Below are 19,971 nucleotides of genomic sequence, written 5' to 3'. Positions count from 1 at the left end.
CAAATGTCTTCAAGGCAGAGATTGATAGATTCTTGATGTCTCGAGGAATTAAGGGTTATGGGGAGAATGCAGATAAGTGGAGTTGAAATGCCCATCAGCCATGATTGAATGATGGAGTGGACTCGATGGGCCGAAATGGTCTTACTTCCATTCCTATGTCTTATGGTCTTACTTCCTAAGTGTCCTGCAAGCGGATTGAAGTAGTGCCATGAGGATTCTGAGAGGGTGGTAATTATCAAATGCCAATGTCTGTGGATGCGGACGGGATGTGGCTTGTGGCCAGCAATCATGCTCAGTAGATGTGTGTTGATTAAGATGGAGGCTCTATGCAGACAGGAGAGAGCTGAAGTCGCTAGGAATCTGCTGACTTCAGCGCCTAGTTTATTCATGGCCAATGATCTGATGGAATGCTGATACTAAGTGTCGCAAGATCTGCAACTAATAATGTTGTTAACAAGCAATAATCCCCACTTTGCTGCTGGCTCGTGAGTATCTTCTCTTGATGACTGAAACGTAGTTAAAATGTGAAGTGAAACTTTGCCAAATTTCTTATCCTTGCCCACATTGTTCAGACTTTTATAAAAAGGTTCCACCCCTAGTGTTGAAATTGAGATGCACAAGATACAAAGACATTCTTGATTCAGTTCCACCAGTCAGAATAAGAAGGTATCAATATTGAAAGTTACACTTGACCATGCAGATAATAATGCATTTTGAATACAATTAAAAAATTTCAAAATTCATTGTGTGCAGTAAACCCCAATGAGATACGGTTGCTTTTTAAAAAAAATCTACTTTCATCTGGAATTGAATTAAGTTTCTAATGGTAAGTCCTTCTGTGCAAGGACTTTGCTGACTCATTGCTAACTAATGGTTATATTTACATTGAGAGACATCTTAATCCTTACAGTCTTTATATTGACACTTAAGGCGACAAGATGACTGCTGCAGTATCAAGTTATCTAGGAGATCCAAGTCAAAATACAAAGAATGGTGTCCTGAAGATCCCAGTCTTGGATCCTTCCATGTATCCTATAGGAAACTTGAAAGGGTAAATCTTTTCTGAACAAGGATGTTGCCAGGGTTGGAGGATTTGAACTACATGGAGAGGATGAATAGGCTGGTGCTGTTTTGCCTGGAGCGTCAGAAGCTGAGGGGTGACCTTATAGGGGTTTATAAAATCATGAGAAGCATGGATAGGGTGAACAGAAAAGGTCTTTTCCCTTGGTCTGAGTCCAGAATTAGAAGGGTTTAGGGTGAGAGGGGAAAGATATAAAAGGGACTTAAGGGGCGACTTTTTCACACAGAGGGTAGTGCATGCATGGAATAAGCTGCCAGAGAAAGTGTTGGAAGCTGGTATAGCTACAACATTTAAAAGGCATCTGGATGAGTATATGAACAGGAAAGGTTTAAAGGGATATGGGCCAAGTGCTGGCAAATGGGACTGTATTAGTTTCAGATATCTGGTCAGCATAGACGAGTTGGATGAAAGTTTTCATGCTGTACATCTATGACTCTTATGTATAGTATCACTAATTCTGATTGGTCCAGGAGTCCCCCATTCAGCACAAGACAACAAACTCTTCATTGGGCATTCAAATCATGCATAAATATTGGGTTCGCTAATATTTGCATGTAGCTTCACAGCATCAGCTAAATCATTCAGGGAACTAGGATACCACCTGTGAGTTAGTGAAGAAGAAAAGGCAAAGTCCTTCTCTCAGCTCTCCAGTATCCTCCCAGCTACACTCTACAAGTTCATGGCTCTCTGCAAGTAATGTCATCAAACAGGAAGTTTGTCAAACAGCAGCTGGAGTTCTTTACATAGCATCTGGAGTAGCCAGCAAACCACCATTTCCTGGGATTGAATCCTGCAAATATTGAATCCTTTGTTCATTAAACACAGTCAACATAAACATACTACTTTTTGTTGAGTATGAATGAAGCAGGAATTTAGTTTTTCCAAAGTGTGGCCAAAGTGCTAAGTAGAAAGTCACTGTGTATCAAAATTATTAAATTTACTTAAAATACTGTTGTTTTGAAACACTGAATTCATTGCTAAATGTTAGATTTGTTTTTACATTTCAGCACAAGCTGAATCTGGGCAACTATTAAAAGGCAGCCAACTCAATCAATAATTGTTGTTTGTAAATAATTAGTTACTTCAAAAGGCTTTGAATAATGAATATATAGTATTTTGAAACTAAGTTGTTCACATGAAGGCAGTAATTAGAAGGTTCAGATCATTCTTCTTTGATCTGAAAAAAGGAAAAGTCCAAATTCCCCAAACATTAAGCAAAGCTTTTCCAATATTCAATTATTTCAAACAGAAACAGCACATTTTAAGGCCTCACAAAATTGGGTTTGAGATTGAATATTTCTGTTCAATTGAACTATGAAATCAAGAGCACTTCCAGTATTATCTGGTTATCTGGTATAAGGACCAGAAACAAAGGAAGTTTAAATCAGGTGATTTCCATTTGTTACAATGAAAAATTAAAATATAGCAAATGAGAAGCAAAGTTATTCAAATGTATTTTGTTAACAAAGTTTTTGAAAATTTGTATTTTGCCTTAAAGAGCTGACTGGGGGAAATTTGCCCCAAATGTCAAGTGTCACTTTTCGAATCCAGTTCTAGTAAGGGTCTAGACATGACAGCCTGAATTTTGTAGTCAGCAACACAAAATCAGCAACACAAAATCAGCACTCGCCACTTAATGCTCGTGCATATTTGCCCACAGATGTGGTAAGTTTTCATGTTGTGGTTTGTGGCAATTACAAGTGCAAAAACAGCACAAAGTTCCTCTGTAGTAAAATAGAAAGCAATGACATGTTTTCTCAGAGTGAAGTATCCCAAGATGCAGAGATTAACCATTTAGCGCACTGGCAGGTCTGCCAGAAAGCCTGCTGGTCACTCCCAAGGAACATGGGTGGGTTTGACATCAAATTTGGACCAAAATTTTCTGCACAGCTCGGAGCCCGTTCCTTCCTGTCTGGAAGTGGCAGCTGACTGCACAACAATACCTTGGTCCCAACCTTGATGACTGCCTGACAGCCAATGACTCAGCTTTCACTGGGTGACTTCTGCTTCAGGTGCACAGTCAAAGTGTGTCAGTGGAAGCACAGACACTACAAAATCTCATTTTGTTGTCATGAAGGCTAAAACTGTTGCCACTATGGCTGCAAGAACCACTGATCAAACACGTCTGCAGTCTCACTGCAATCCATCCTTCAACAATTTAAGATTTCAACAGGTGTAGTGGTCATGGTCTGCGAAGAACAAACCAACTGTCCTCTCAGAATAACAGCATTCATCCTCTCATCAGTGCCATTGAGTCAATATCATTACCGTTTTCAGTCAGTCAGTCAGTCAGTCAGTCAGCCAGCTTCACAGGCTACTGTCATCCATGCTGATGTGATTTAGTCTGAAGTCAGGTTTTCTATGCCCAGAGCTGCTCACAGACATCGTGCAAAGTTATCTGCAATTCTCCAAGGAAAGGCACACAAAATAAAGACACCCAGCAGTTGTTGTCCTGGATGCTTGTTCATTCATTGCACATATATGCAAATACCATCTGCAAAACATGCTCACAACACCAGAACTCCAGGTAAAATGGAAATGAATTCTGCATTACTCCATTTGCTTCAATGGCTTCAGGTTCTGACAGCCTCACTCTTTCTGCATATAATATCAGGTCAATAAGAACAAAATGTTTGCTGGAATGCTAGCATACTCTTAAGTTCAGTCCATGTTGATAATAAGTAAAATGCTGCTATTTGCAGCATAAATGCAGATATAACTTTATAGACAATAGGTGCAGGAGTAGGCCATTCTGCCCTTCGAGCCAGCACCACCATTCATTATTATCATAGCTGATCATCCTCAAATCAGTATCCTGTTCCTGCTTTATCCCCATAACCCTTGATTCCGCTATCCTTAAGAGCTCTATTCAACTCTTTCTTGAAAGTATCCAGAGACTTGGCCTCCACTGCCCTCTGGGGCAGAGCATTCCACACACTCACCACTCTCTCGGTGAAGAAGTTTCTCCTCAACTCTATTCTAAATGGTCTACCCCCTATTTTTAAACTGTGTCCTCTGGTTCAGGACTCACCCATCAGCGGAAACATGCTTCCTGCCTCCAGAGTGTCCAATCCTTTAATAATCTTATGTGTCTCAATCAGATCTCCTCTCAATCTTCTAAACTCAAGGGTATACAAGCCCAGTCGCTCCAATCTTTCAACGTAAGACAGTCCCGCCATTCCGGGAATTGACCTCGTGAACCCACGCTGCACTCCCTCAATAGCCAGAATGTCTTTCCTCAAATTTGGAGACCAAAACTGCACACAATACTCCAGGTGCAGTCTCACCAGGGCCCTGGACAGGTGCAGAAGAACCTCTTTGTTTCTATACTCAATTCTATACTCTTGTCATGAAGGCCAGCATGCTATTAGCTTTCTTCACTGCCTGCTGTACTTGCATGCTTGCTTTCATTGACTGATGTACAAGAACACCTAGAACACCTTTACTACTCAGTCACATTCCCAAAACTGTATAAAGGATACTCACTGAATGTCTTGGAAATATCAGAGACTGCTTTGAAGACTCTGTCCGAAAAGTTGACTTTCACCTTCACAGTCTTCATATTAGGCAGCTGGAGACGAAGTACCTTATGCTGAGGTGTGAACATTAGTTTGGCATCAGCTTGCACACCATATTTATCCAAGGTCCAGTGAGTTTTCAGGAGCCAAGTTTTTTTCTTGTCCCACCACAACGCATGATCTGACCAGTCTTTCTTGACATCTGCAGAAAAATAATTTGCTGGTTAGATTTAGGACATAACTGTAAGGAAACTGTGCAATAACAATAATTGCTTTTTACACCAGATTGGTAAAAATAGTTTTCCCTCAAGCACATTGGAATATCTTATAAATGCTAAAATGCACTAACATAACAAGCAGCTGTTATCTGTATGCAAACAGCAATGTAATATTTAACCTGCTACTCTCATTTGAGGACGAATGGACAAAACAAGAAACACCTGACAATTAGCTTTCAACATATGTTTGGGTAAAAGTATTTTGGGGCAAATATAAAATACTGTCTCTGAAACTATTAGGCACTAATTGTTTTTTAGTTAAAAATCACACAATAACAGGTCAGGTTTATTTTTTGGTCCATCTGATAAAGAGAAATTCCAATAAAAGCATCCATCGAAAAGGCAGATCTTTGCCCTAATGCAACAGAAACCAGCCACACACACGTTTCCAAACTGAGGTCCCTACCCTTTAAGAAGAGTCTTAATGGCAAACAAATGTTGCCATTTTTTGGCATCTACATTTGAAAGAAAGAATGTGAGGGAAACTGAACAATGCCAACACACTTTTTCATAAGCTACAGCAGGGAGCTTCCAAGAATGAATCAATATTTTTCTGAGTTCCAAACAGAGAAGTTTTAAATCAAGTTTTTTTCAGAATTGAAAACAGAGGATAAAATTTAAAAAGTGCACAAGATCATAATCACATAAGAATAGGAATCACCACAGTTCAATAGTTTCAAACAAGCTGTTTGCTTCTGGAATTCCACTTATGCCCCAACACACGTCATCATATGTTTGTGTTCTCAGCAGTCAACCGAGTGAGAAAAAGCAGACCCTGTGTGATCAGAGGTTCCTGAACAGGAATATTTATTTCTCAATGAGAATTTCAAAGCTTCCCAAAGATCATTTGAGTCATATGTAGCAAGATCTGTTTGGAAAGCAATATGTTCACTTTAACTCCCATCTCCTCAAACCCAGATGTCCCAGGCACTCTTTGCCAACAGATTAAATTGTTTAAGTTCTAATTTTCAAATTTTTGTATTGCAATTTTATCAATTCTTCGCTAAAAGAGAGGTTTTAATTGATGGATTAGCCCAAAATTTAAATACTGAATCTGCAAATTTTAAGGTAATATTGCTGTTCATATAGCTACCATCATTTAGTAGTTATATGCTTTTCAATGGCATATTTGCTGCAGTCTGTATAAAAAAAAGTATTCAGTCACCTCCAGTCCAGTTAATCATGAATTGATAAGCCATCCATACAACTGGTGCTTCTGCGTGGTCACTGGAATTCTAAACAACCAGACTTTCAACTTTTGACAACTATCCTCCAACACAACGTGCAGCTTAAGGTCATAGCTGCTTCAGGGCCAATTTTCGAATGCCACTTTACTTTGGTGCTCTGAATGAAAATTATGCATTTTCCAAAGTTTTCTTTAATCTCTTATGAGAGTCACTGGCTAGCCAGCATTTATTGCCTATTCCTAATTGCCCTCCAGATGGTAATGGTAAGCTGCCTTCTTGAACTGTTCCAGTCCTTAGTGTTGTGGATCTACCTAGCATATCAGCAAGGAATTCCCAGATTTTGACGCAGCTGTGAAGGAATAGCATTATATTTCAAAATCAGGATGAGTAGTAGCTTGGAGGGGAACTTACAGGTGGTGGTGTTCCCAAGTATCTGTTGCTCGTCTTTCTAAATAGGTGTGGTTGGGGGTTTGGAAGGCACCATTTTAAATATCTTTTGACAATTTTCTACAGTGCATTCTATAGATATTACACACTGCTGTTAGTGAACATTTGTGGTGGAATAAGTGGATATTTGTGGATTTGGAGCCAATCAAATCGGTTGCTTTGTCCTAGATGGTGTCAAGCTTCTGAAGCCTTCTTGGAGCTGCACCCATCCAGGCAAGTGGGGAATATTCCATCATACTCCTGACTTGAGCCGTGTAGATAGTGGACAGGCTTTCAGGAGTCAGGAGGGGAGTTTTTCACTGCAATGTTCCTAGACTTTGTCCTGCTCTTGTAGCCACTGTATTTACATAGCTAGTCTAATCCTGGTCAATGAAAAACCCCAAGATGTTGATAATGATGATGATACTACTAAATGGAAAGAGCAGTGGTTAGATTATCTCTTATTGGAAATGGTTATTGTACAGCATTTGTGTGGTGCAAACATTACTTGGCACTTGTCAGCTCAAGCATAGGTATTGTCCAGGTCTTATTATGTTTGAACATGGAGTATTTCAGTGTCTAAAGGTATCACACAAATAGTAGTGAACACTGCACCAACAAAAACCCCACTTCTGATCATATACATACAAACTAGGAGCAGGATTAGGCCAACTGGCCCTTTGAGCCTGCGGTGCCATTCAATAAGATCATTGCCGATCTTTTCATGGCCTCAGCTCCACTTACCACCGTCTCACCATAACCCTTAATTCCTTTACTGTTCAAAAAATTATTTATCTTCGCTTTAAAAATATTTAAAGAGGAAGCCTCAACCACTTCACTGGGCAAGGAATTCCATAGATTCATGACACCCAAGATGCAGAAGTTCCTTCTCAATTCAGTCCTAAATCTACTTTGCCTAATTTTGAGGCAATGCCCTCTTGTCCAAGTTTCACCCATCAGTGGAAACATCCTCTCTACTTCTAGTTTTTCTATGCTCATTATTTTATATATGTTTCTATAAGATTGCCCATTCTTCTAAATTCCAATGAATAAATCCCAGTCGACTTGATTGCCTCCACATACATAAACATCCACTTCCTCTATCACCAATGCTCAGTAACAGCAGTGTGTAATATCTGTAAGATGCACTGTAGAAAATTGCCAAAGATCCTTAAAACAGCACCTTCCAAACCCCTAACCCCCTTAACTCCAGAATCAACCTAGTGAACTTCCTCTGTACCCCTTAGTGTGCCAGTATATCCTCTTAAGTAAGGAGACCAAAACTGCATGCAGTACTTCAGGTGTGGCCTCACCAGCACCCTATACAGCTACAACATAACCCCTCTCTGTGTTTAAACTCAATCCCTATAGCAATGAAAGACAATTCCATTTGCCTTCTTAATTACCTGTTGCACCTGCAGACCAACCTTCTGTGATTCATGCACAAGTACACCCAGGTTCCTCTGCACAGCAACATCGTCATTTCTTACCATTCAAGCAATAATGCTTTTTACTGTTATTCCTGCAAAAATGGATGACATCACATTTATTAACATTGTACTCCATCTGCCAGGCCTTTGCCCACTCACTTTGCAAAGTATCACAGTCCTCTACACACTTATGGTGGATGGAAGGTCATTATGAAGCCACTGAAGATGGTTGGGCATAGAACAGTACCCTGAGGAACTCCTGCAGAGATGCCCTGGAGCTGACATGCCTGACCTCCAAGAACCATAAAACTATCTTTAATGTCAAACTTTGTTAAATGCAGCCTTGATATCAAGGTCTATCACTCTCACTTCACCTCTGAACTCAGCTCTTTTTTCCATGTTTGCATCAAGGCTGTAATAAAGTAGTAGAAAGTGAGGACTGCAGATGTTGGAGATCAGAGTCGAGAGTGTGGTGCTGAAAAAGCACAGCAGGTCAGTGAGCATCCGAGGAGCAGGAGAATCGACGTTTTGGGCATAAGCACTTAATCAGGAATGCTCGTTCATGATGAAGGGCTAATGCCCGAAACATCAATTCTCCTGCTCTTCAAATGCTGCCTGACCTGCTGTGCTTTTCCAGCACCACACTCTTGACTCAAGGCTGTAATAAGCTGAGTGGCCCTCGTGGAACCAATATTGGTGTCACTGAGCAGGTTATTGCTGAGCAAGTGCTACTTGATAGTTCTGTTAATGACACCTTCCATCGCTTTACTGATGGGAGAGTAGACAGAGCAGTACAGATCCAACCCATTACTGCTACATGTGCACAGGACACACCTGGGCAATTTTCCACATTGTTTTGGAAGAGTTGGCTTGTGGAGTACAAGTCTTCAGTACTATTGCCAGAATGGTGGCAGGACCCTCAGCCTTTGTGATATCCACTACCTCCAACTGTTTCTTGATATCAAGTGGAGTGAATCAAATTGACTCAAACCTAGTATTTGTAACACTGGGGACCACTGCAGGAATCCAAGCTGGATCACCCACTACGCATTTCTGGCAGAGGATTATTGCAAATGCTTCAGCCTCATCTTTTCTGGTGATTTGCTGGCCTCTTCCATCATTGAGGTTGGGGATATTGTGGAGTTTCCTTCTCTTCCTCCAGCGAGTTGTTTAATTGTCTCACCACCATTCTCAACTGAATGTGGCAAGACTGCAGAGCTTAGATCCGATCTGTTGGTTGTGGGATTGCTTAGCTTAATCCATCACTTGCTGCTTATGCTGTTTAGCAAGAAAATGGTCAGTTTAGCAGCTTCACTAGGTTGAAACCTCACTTTTAGCATTGCTTGGTGCTGCTCCTGGCATCGTCCTCCAGCATTCTCCACTGAATCAGGATTGATCCCCTGGCTTGATGGTAATGGCTGAGTGGGTGAGATGCCAGGCCATTAGGTGACAGACATGTTTGAGTATGATTCTGCTGCTGAGAGCCCACAGCACCACATGGATGCCCAGTCTTGCATTACTAGACCTGTTCAAAGTCGTCCCACTTAGCAGAGTGATAGTGCCACACAGCATGATGAAGTACCATACTGACCATTTTTTTTAAACCAGTATCTAATTTTCTAAATAAAATTAACTTTAATAATCAAAGATGAAATCACATACAGGATTAAATTGCCTTGGCAAACCTCATCAAGACCTGTAACACATAAGGGGCTTCTTCAGAATTCACACCATTTCTTTAATCAATTCTACAGGACATCTACAAATGTAAGGCTAATCACACTTGCGATTATTATGCTGGATTTCGAGAGATTAAGTACACTAAAGATTTGAAAATAAGCCACAGCACTACATTAGAAATCAAGATTATGCATATATTCTGCTCACTTGGTGGGGACAAATTCCCTACTTCAAGAACAGAATCAAAGCAAAAGAGCAGCTTGGAATCAAAAGATTCTCCCCAGCTTTAGATCTCATTTCAGCCTCGACCCAAACATCATCTAAAAACTGAATTACAGAAGTGAGGGGATAGTCTGACTGCAACTGGCATCAGGTATGACTTCAGGAGCATGACATCAAGCAATCCAAGCAAAATTGGTCAATGGGAGATGGGGGTGGAAATTTCCACTAGTTCAGGTAATAAGCAAAACAATATTCATGCTTGAGTAACTGACGTGCCACAAGCGTGAGCTAATAACCAGTAACTATATATTTTGCAAACTTATTTTCTTTTACATTTCATTACAAGGAAAGATGATTGGCAAAGTGACTGAAAATGGAGTCCACCTCCATAAAGCTATTCAGAATTTCTAATGCATGCCCCAAAAATTAATTTACCAGACCAATTTAAAGTCTATTTTGTATATAATAAAGTTGCTTTGATATTTATACATTCAATAAAGTTTTTTTTAAAACATTCAAATGTTCAGCCGTTGTAGTTAATAAAATAGTTGTCTAACACATTACCTATTATTGTCACTCATTCCTGTTTCATCTAAAGTACAAATCCTAACTGAAGTGACACACCACAGTGAATCTTACTCTACCCAAGTATCAGACAATGGCCATCTCTGACAAGGGAAAGTCAAACTATCTCTTCTTAAAATTCCATGGCATAATCAAAACTCACAGTAGCTGACATCTAGGGAGTTACATTGATCAGAAACTGGAATGGACTAGCCATCTCAAATAGTGGCTATAATTGTATGTCAGAGACTGGGAAGGTGGAGGCAGAGAATTCAACCCCAGACTCAACAGCTTGTCCAATGTGTACAAAGCACAAGTCAGGGGTATGAAGGAACATTCTCTCTCCACTTGGTTGAATGGATGAAACTGCAACAGTCAAGTAGTTCAACATTACTCAAGGCAAAGCAGCTGCTTGATTGGCACCCCATCCACAAGCTTCAAAAAATTTACACTTCTCCATTACTGATGCACAATGGCAGGGGTGTGCACCATCTGGAAGATGCACTGCAGCAACTTGCCAAAACTCCTCTGACGGAACCCTCCCATGGTCACAATTTACAAGGGCAGCAGACACATGGGAACAGTATCAACTGCAACTTCTAAAATTCACACATCATCCTGACTTGGAACTTTATCACTGTCCTGCCACTGTCACTCAGGCAAATTCCTGGAAAACCCACCCTATCAATAATATGGGTATACCTCTGCCACACAGACTACAGCATTTCAAGAATGCAGTTATTACCCCTTTTCATTGGTGATTAGAGATGGGCAATAAATGCTGGCCTTGCCAACAAAACTCACATTCCGAAAAAGAGAATTAAGGAAAATGGTCTTAGACCTTCTTAGTAAGTGACAGAGTAGAACATGTATTTACTGCATTATAAAAACAAATACTGAATTAATACAAGATGTACAGATGATGTGTCTTTACAGTGAGAAATGAATCATGTCCAAATGTTATGATTAGGTTACATCTTGCACTCCAACATGATCACTAGTCTCCATATGTCACACAGTGGAATGATGGATTCGTATTTTAAAATAATGTATTTGTATAGATTAAGTACATCCAAAGTATTTCCATCATTTATGATGTTTTAATGTCAAATTTTGTAAAAAGCTGCCCATGGAAAACTTATGATTGAAATCACGTGAATATTAGTGGAAATTATAGAATCACAACAGCATGGAAGCATGTCATTTGGCCTATCAAGGTTTCGGGAATACACTCTTCAACAGAAATGAGGCTTGTGACCAGGGGCTGACTCGGCTCACCCCCTGGCTCACAAGCCTCATGCCTGATGAAGGACTTATGCCCAAAACTTCGATTCTCCTACTCCTCGGATGTTTTTCCAGCACCACACTCTCGACTCGGACCTCAAGATCTACAGTCCTCAATTTCTCCCATTCGGCCTATCAAGTCCACACTGGCCCTCCAATCGAGCACGCCCCCCCCCCCCCCCCACCCCCCCCCACCTCACTGTAAATCCCTGATTTACCACGGACAATCTACCTAACCTGCACATTTTTAGACTACGGAAGGAAACCTGAGCACCCAGGGGAAACCCAGCAGACACAAAAAGAATATGCAAACTCCACGCAGACAGTTGCCAGACGGTGGAATCAAACCCGAGTCCTTGGTGCTACAAGGCACTAAGCAACCATTTTGAAATGTTAAATGATGTTGTCTTTACTGGCTTGCCACCAGGCAGCACTGTGCAACAATTTTCTAATATGGTCTTTACCATTTTTATACCTTTTTTTAAGGCAAGTAATTACAAAATGCATCTAAAAAAAATTTTCTATGATGTTAAAGCATTTTCAAACACATTAATTAAACATGTTCATTTGAATACTTGGTTCTTTCTAAGCATTCTGCTCTTGTTTTCAGACATTACACCCTCTCATGAACTTCAGCTCTCTTTTCACATATAACAAATCTTTTAGGCAAGAATCAAGTTCACATACTAGTATTCAGGCATGCTATGGTTCATCTAAAATCAATGAAATTAAATCCAAGATATATTCAGAGACAAACTGCTTTTCAGTGTTAAAAATATAAAACTGAAGTTTAAACTCTCTGGAATTTTTAAATTAAAAAAAACTCCTAACCATCAGAAAATTTCCTTTGCAAACACCTGTGTAGCAGATGGAACTATGCATAATAAACACCAGCTTAATGCACACACATTGCTTGACATAAAACACATGTTCTCATTTCCACAGTCAACAGAAATTTATTAGCTAGATATCCATAGAGCAACAATGCAAGAGCCCATATTTCTCCAGCATCTATCACACATTGAAAATCTTAGAGCAGAAGAGAGAAAATGGTCAAAACAGGAAAGGAATAAATTTTGAGCAAGCAATGACCCCAACAACAGGCAGCAAAGCTGGGAACAACTGTGTCTTGCACATTTGAGAGACTCCTGGTTGAAATGTGTGTGAATACAGCAACATGATGTGTTGCCATTAAGGCACCCATTTTTTTTTTGAAACAAGAAAAATAATCTATTTCTTCTGGCACAGAGAGGCTGGGACTGCACCAGCCAAGGGTAATAGAATGAGTACCACCTGAGAACCAAGGTCAAGCTCAGCCCTGAAAAAGGATAATTATTAAATGAGCTTTGGAGGGAGAAGGGTTGGGGTGTGGTGAGAAGGGCTGCTCCTACAGGCCAGAGACTGACCAATTTGATGCCTCCAAAACAAGCCCACTAGGATTCATCTGTTCCCTTCTGGACAGTGAAAGGCCTGGCCACTGCTGGTTAAATGGCAACAATGGCAGAAAAAGCTTTTAATTGGCCAATCAGCTTCTAGCAGAAATACCATCTCCACCTTCCCAGTTACTGGGTCAGGAGTTTTTCCAGCAACTCATCCTTTCTTTCTCTCTAACCCTTCCTGCATGCCACATTAAATTCTGTCCCATGACTACGGTGGCTAGCAGAACAGCAGTCAATTGCGGAACAGCAAGCAAGCTGACAGTTGCACAGTTGAAGGAATTCAACAGTTATGATGGTGGCATGTTTCCTAGGTAATCATTCATGAAACGAATCGAAAAAAATAAAATTCAAGCCGCAAAACGGACATGAACCTCCAAACACCCTTGGATAAAAATTCCACAAACTGAAATTATGACAAGCAATGTCATATGCCTTATCTTTACACATTTAAGATCTATGATATAAAAAGTTTGTGTAACTTACATTTGAAATCCTGTGATCTGAACCCAAATCCCTCCAAAGCAATTTAAATTTTTTTGTGAAATGCTTACCTACATCAGAAATGGCAGATGTAGTCGAAAAGTTTATAGAACTGTAGATTAAAAAAAAGCAAGCTTGCAACTTTATGGGTAACATGAAGCTGCAAAGTATGAGTAACGTCACTGGCAAAGGATCAACAATTTTCAAGGCTTTCTTTTCTCTTTGTAGGTCTTCCCCTATTGTACAGTATTACTTGAATCACAAGGAAATATTGGACAAGTATAATATTCAACAATTAATGCAGAACTATGCCAAATGTTTGCAAGAATCAGATTGAGCGCCCTATTCATTCTAATACAAAAATGTCTTAAGGCAGCAACCTCAAGGTCACACTGCACCTTAGGAAACCTGATACATCTTTATGCAGAAAATCTATTAAAAGGGTTTTCTATAGAAATGTGGATAGACATCAATTCTGGCTGCAGGGGAAAAAATATGCAAGTGTAGTGCTTGGTTCCACCACTAGATTGTGTACAGTTTTTTTCTGTTGGCTTAGGCAAATGAGTATACAAATGATTCACTTGTCATAGCCATAATTCATGTGGACTTCTGTTAAACAACAACCACAGGTTACAGTCTGGAAAACGATTCACGCTAGCAAAAAAAAAAGTCAAGCAACAAGTACTCCCAAAACAGATGTGATATTGGGCTTCCCTAAAATAAGGCTGATGAACTAACCAGTCAGCTCAGTGGCAAAGTCAATTGAAGTTTCAACTGGAAAGGTTTATTTGCAGCCAACTGCTATTTGTTCTGGTCCACAAAGGCAATAATAGATTTAGACTTTCTTTTTCTGAAGTAAATGCCAGTCCTTTCATTTACTGTCACCTATGTTATGCAGGACAAAATAATGTCTCCAAACTCAACCCTGCCAGTAAATTAGTTGATCATTAAACAAAACAAAAACAAATTCATGCTTTGGATTGTTAAATTAGATTTAGAGAGGAGTCACCTCCTTTCTAAAAATGCATAAGTGTCATCCATAATACATCCAATGAATACTAATAGGTCTTCCATTGTAAGTATTCAGGCAGCGAGACAAAACTAGCATAGTAGTTACAAACCCAAAAACAAAAAATTAGAGAAAATAAATCAGCAGCATTAGAATTAGGAAATTTCCTGAAAAGTATAGTGCAAATACAGAATAATGCCTACCACAAAGCTGTTGTTATCATATCTCAACAATATAAAAGTGACTTATGAAAACCCTATCCCCTAGCTATTAAAAGATTAAATTTATATGAAACCACACTACAAAAAGGTAGATCAACCAGTTGGATGTTCTGCGCTTGTAAGGTATTGTTTTTTGAAAAGCATACGCTGCTTGGTTTAGCAAGACAAATAACAACATCAGCTAAATTGTAAATAGTCTCAACTTGGATGAAAAATATGCCTTAATCCCCAAAAACTTTGAAAGTTCCTTCCAGTACTTTAAAATAGTGATATCTGACAATTAATAAAACTTTTGAATCTGGTGTAGCCAAATCTACACCAAATGTAGACACTTTCATACACTGCAGGAACAGATCATCAGACTTAGGTGTATACACTGAAAAAAAATGGGAAAAATACACTGCAAAATGTACAAACAGAGTATAGAGATGTACAGCATGGAAACAGACCCTTGGGTCCAACCCGTCCATGCCTACCAGATATCCCAACCCAATCTAGTCCCACCTGTCAGCACCTGGCCCATATCCCTCCAAACCCTTCCTATTCATATACCCATCCAAATGCCTCTTAAATGTTGCAATTGCACTAGCCTCCACCATATCCTCTGGCAGCTCATGCCATACATATACCACCCTCTGCGTGAAAAAGTTGCCCTGTAGGCCTCTTATATCTTTCCCCACTCACCCTAAACCTATGCCCTCCAGTTCTGGACACCCCCACCCCAGGGAAAGACTTTGACTATTTACCCTATCCATGCCTCTCATAATTTTGTAAACCTCCATAAAGGTCACCCCTCAGCCTCCGAAGCTCCAGGGAAAACAACCACAGCCTGTTCAGCCTCTCCCTGTAGCTCAAATCCTCCAACCCTGGCAACATCCTTGTAAATCTTCTCTGAACCCTTTCAAGTTTCACAACATCTTTCCGATAGGAAGGAGACCAGAATTGCACACAATATTCCAACAGTGGCTTAACCAATGTCCTGTACAGCCGCAACATGACCTCCCAACTCCTGTACTCAATACTCTGACCAATAAAAGAAAGCATACAAAACTATTCTTCACTATCCCATCTACATGCGACTCCACTTTCAAAGAGTTATGACCCTGCACTCCAAGGTCTCCTTTGTTCAGCCACACTCCCTAGCTCCTTTAGATGCCTTTATTTACTCAAACTGTCTGAAATTTTAAAAACACCATCAGCCATTCAGAGCCTGACAGAACTTAAAAAAGAACATTTCCCATGGATATAGTTCTTGCTCCAGTTGAAAAGTATTAGGATGTATAACAACACTTACATTATGACAACCAATGAAGAAGCCAAATGTAGGACACATTCTTCTGATGGATCACGGACTAAAAAATACATTTGCATCGCAATACACGATCCAATTTAGTAAATTTAAGGTGTCAAAACATTTTAGATTTACTTTTCAGAGCACTCCTGACTCAACAGGTTTTCTTAAATCATGAACTGCCCAAGATGGAGAGATTTACAGCAATATGCGAGAATGAATTGAGAGAAGAAATATCATTTCTTTCTGTGACCCTCACTATGGGGACCCTAATCTTAGAAGAAGTGCATGTGCATTTTGCATCCAAGTACTCTTTGACCACAGGAAAGCCTTTCTTTTGTTTTTTCCAACAACATTCAGCATTTCAAGCCTCAACTTGCAACTGTACATCTGCTCTATGGTACTCAAGATCGTATCCTATTCTGCATTTCATCATAATTTCTGCAATTTAGTTAGCAAAAAGATCTGAGCTTAATACTGGTCGAGCAATAAAAACAAATCAATATTCAAATCTCTTTACAAAGATGCATGAGGATTTTTTAAAAAAGTAAGTTTGTTAAGTCAAGAAAATGAATTAGCTACCATTGTTGACAAGGACAGATTTGCTCTTGAAGGTGAACGGTTTTCAATCTCTTGTCTCATTTCTTATTTTAGATCATTATGAAACAATAATTACATAGAAGCAAATCAGTTTACTTGGATATTTCTTCTCAACATCAACAACGGTCTTGGTTCCAGAAACATTTTGAACGTCTTATCTTTTGGACTTGTGGCAATGATACATTGCCCCATGACATTCAACGGCATCACCATCAACGAATCACCCAATATGGGAATCATGTGGGTTACCACTGACCAGGAACTGAACTGGACTAGTCATGGTACTGCAGTTGTAAGAGAGGCCAGAAGCTAGGAATCTATTAATAAGCAACTCACCTCATGTCTCCCTAAAGCCTGCCTACCATTTACAAGGCACAAGTCAGAAGCCTATTGGAATATACCTTGTTTGCATGGATGGATCGCTATCCAACAAACACTCAAGAAACTTGACAACATTCAAGACAAAGCAGCCTGCTTGAATGACGCTACATCCACAAGGAAAAATCCAGTCTCTCCATCACCAACACTCAGTAGCAGCAATATGTATTATGTAGAAGATGCACGGCAGAAATTCACTAAAACTCCTCAGATAACAGCTTACAAACTCATGAGCACTGCCACCTAGATGTCAATGGCTTCAGACACATGGGAACACCAACTGCAAGCTCATCTTTAAATCACCCACTATCCAGACTCCGAAAAGCATTGCTGTTCATTCAGATCAAAATCCTACAAGTTCCTAACAATGCTGCGTGTATACTGACTCAAATGGACTGCAGAGGTTCAAGACAGCTCATGACTACCTCTCATGGATAACATACAATGGACAATAATGTTGGTCTGTCCAGTGATTCTTGTCTGGTTAAGAAAATAAACGAAGTATATGTCAGGTATAGACAGAAAAGATTGAGTGAATCCTTTGAAGAGTAAAGGCAGTAGGGGTAAACTTAAGAGAGAAATCAAGAGGGCAAAAAGGGGACATGAGATAGCTTTGGCAATTAGAATTAAGGAGAATCTAAAGGGTTTTTTTCAAATACATGAAGGACAAAAAAGGGTAACTAGGGAGAGAATAAGCCCCCTCAAAGATTAGCAAGGCAGCCTTTTTGTGGAGCTGTAGAAAATGGGGGAAGATACTAAACGAGTATTATGCGTCAGTATTTACTGTGCAAAAAGGACATGGAAGAAGATATAGAATGTAGGGAAATAGACATCTTAAATAAAATTTCCATATTACAGAGAAGGAAGTGCTGGATGTTTTGAAATGCATAAAAATGGATAAACCCCCATGACCTGATCAGGTGTACCCTAGAACTCTGTAGGAAGCTGGGGAAGTGATTGCAGGGCCTCTTGCTGAGATATTTGTATCATTGATAGTCACAGGTGAGGTGCTGGAAGACTGGAGGTTGGCTAACGTGGTGCCACTGTTTAAGAAAGTTGGGAAGGACAAGCCAAGGAACTATAGACCAGAGAGCCTGATGTCGGTGGTGGGCAAGTTGTTGGAGGGAGTCCTGATGTACATGTATTTGGCAAGGCAAGGTCTGATTAGGAATAGTCAACATGTTTATGCATGGGAAATCATTTCTCACAAACTTGAGTTTTTTGAAGGAGTAACAAAGAGGTCAGATGAGGACAGAGCGGTAGATGTGATCTATATGGACTTCAGTAAAGCGTTTGATAAGGTTCCCCAATGGGAGACTGGTGAGCAAGGTTAGATCTCATGGAATAGAGGGAGAACTTGCCACTTAGATACAGAATTGGCTCAAAAGGTAGAAGACAGAAGGTGGTGGTGGGTTGTTTTTTCAGACTAAAGGCCTGTGACCAGTGGAGTGCCACAAGGATCGGTGCTGGGTCCACTACTTTTCATCATTTATATAAATGATTTGGATGTGAGCAAAAGAGGTATAGTTAGTAAGTTTCCAGATGACACCAAAATTGGAGGTGTAGTGGACAGCGAAGAAGGTTACGTCAGATTACAATGGGATCTTGATAAGATGGGCCAAGATGGAATGGCAGATGGAGTTTAATTTAGATAAATGTGAGGTGCTGCTTTTTGGGAAAGCAAATCTTAGCAGGACTTATACACTTAATGGTAAGGTCCTAGGGAGTGTTGCTGAACAAAGAGACCTTGGAGTGCAGGTTCATAGCTCCTTGAAAGTAGAATCGCAAGAAGATAGCAAAGTGAAGGTGGCGTTTGGTATGCTTTCCTTTATTGGTCAGAGTATTGAGTACAAGAGTTGGGAGGTCATGTTGCGGCTATACGGGACATTGTTTAGACCACTGTCGGAATATTGCATGCAATTCTGGTTTCCTTCCTATTGGAAAGATGTTGGGACACCTGAAAGGGTTCAGAAAAGATTTACAAGGATGTTGCCAGGGTTGGAGGATTTGAGCTATTGGGAGAGGTTGAATTGGCTGGGGCTCTTTTCCCTGGAGCATCGGAGGCTGAGGGGTGACCTTATAGAGATTTATAAAATCATGAGGGGCATGGATAGGATAAATAGGCAAAGTCTTTTCCCTGGGGTGGGGAAGTGCAGAACTAGAGGGCATAGATTTAGGGTGAAGGGGAAAGATATAAAAGAGACTTACGGGACAACTTTTTCACACAGAGGATGGTAAATGTATGGAATGAGCTGCCAGAGGAAGTGATGGAGGCTAGTACAACTGCAACATTTAAGAGGCATTTGAATGAGTATATGAATGAAAGGACTTGGAGAGATATGGGCCAGGTGCTGGGCAGGTGGGACTAGATTGGGTTGGGATATCTGGTCAGTATGGACGAATTGGACAAAGGGTATGTTTCCATGCTGTACATCTCTATGACTCTATGAGAGATGTGACTTGAATCCAAATAGTCTGACCCAGAGGTAGGGATACTACAGAAAGAGCTCTTTGGGCCCAGTTTTTTGTGTTTACTCTATTCCATAAAATTTGAATTCCTTTTTCTTCACAAGTGTAACAATTCCTAAATTGTGTCATGTCCTCAGCTTCAGTCATTAAACTCATGAGCTATAGGTTACAACCCTACCCACTTCCCCCATCCCACCAAGGATTTTTCCTACATCCCTTATATTTAATCTTACATTCTACATGGCTCCTTAGCCTATTCCCATCCTTCTTTAATCTTATATCTCATCATTAAAATTCAAATTTGTTATCTCACCCTCCATCCATTCTTGAGCAGCCTTGACGGTTTACTTCCCATTGCACCTTTGTATCTTTAATGCATATAATTTACCTAACTTCTCAAACTCTTTTCTTTCA

At 40.1% G+C, this 19,971-nt stretch overlaps 1 protein-coding gene across 6 annotated transcripts in view; it reads right to left on the bottom strand.

The window, feature by feature from the left end:
- Positions 1 to 19,971, bottom strand: part of fermt2 (FERM domain containing kindlin 2) — a 149,995-nt gene that overhangs the window by 86,982 nt on the left and 43,042 nt on the right. For all 6 annotated transcript variants that reach the window (XM_060829157.1, XM_060829155.1, XM_060829158.1 and 3 more), the window contains exon 3: positions 4,568 to 4,801. In XM_060829157.1, coding sequence (XP_060685140.1) covers positions 4,568 to 4,801 — 234 coding nt within the window. The remainder of the gene's footprint in view (positions 1 to 4,567; positions 4,802 to 19,971) is intronic.

This window comes from Hemiscyllium ocellatum, chromosome 8, assembly GCF_020745735.1.
Source record: "Hemiscyllium ocellatum isolate sHemOce1 chromosome 8, sHemOce1.pat.X.cur, whole genome shotgun sequence".
Taxonomy (NCBI): domain Eukaryota; kingdom Metazoa; phylum Chordata; class Chondrichthyes; order Orectolobiformes; family Hemiscylliidae; genus Hemiscyllium; species Hemiscyllium ocellatum.
The sequence above is the reverse complement of the archived record's forward strand: the minus strand, read 5'-3'. Positions and strand labels throughout refer to the sequence as shown.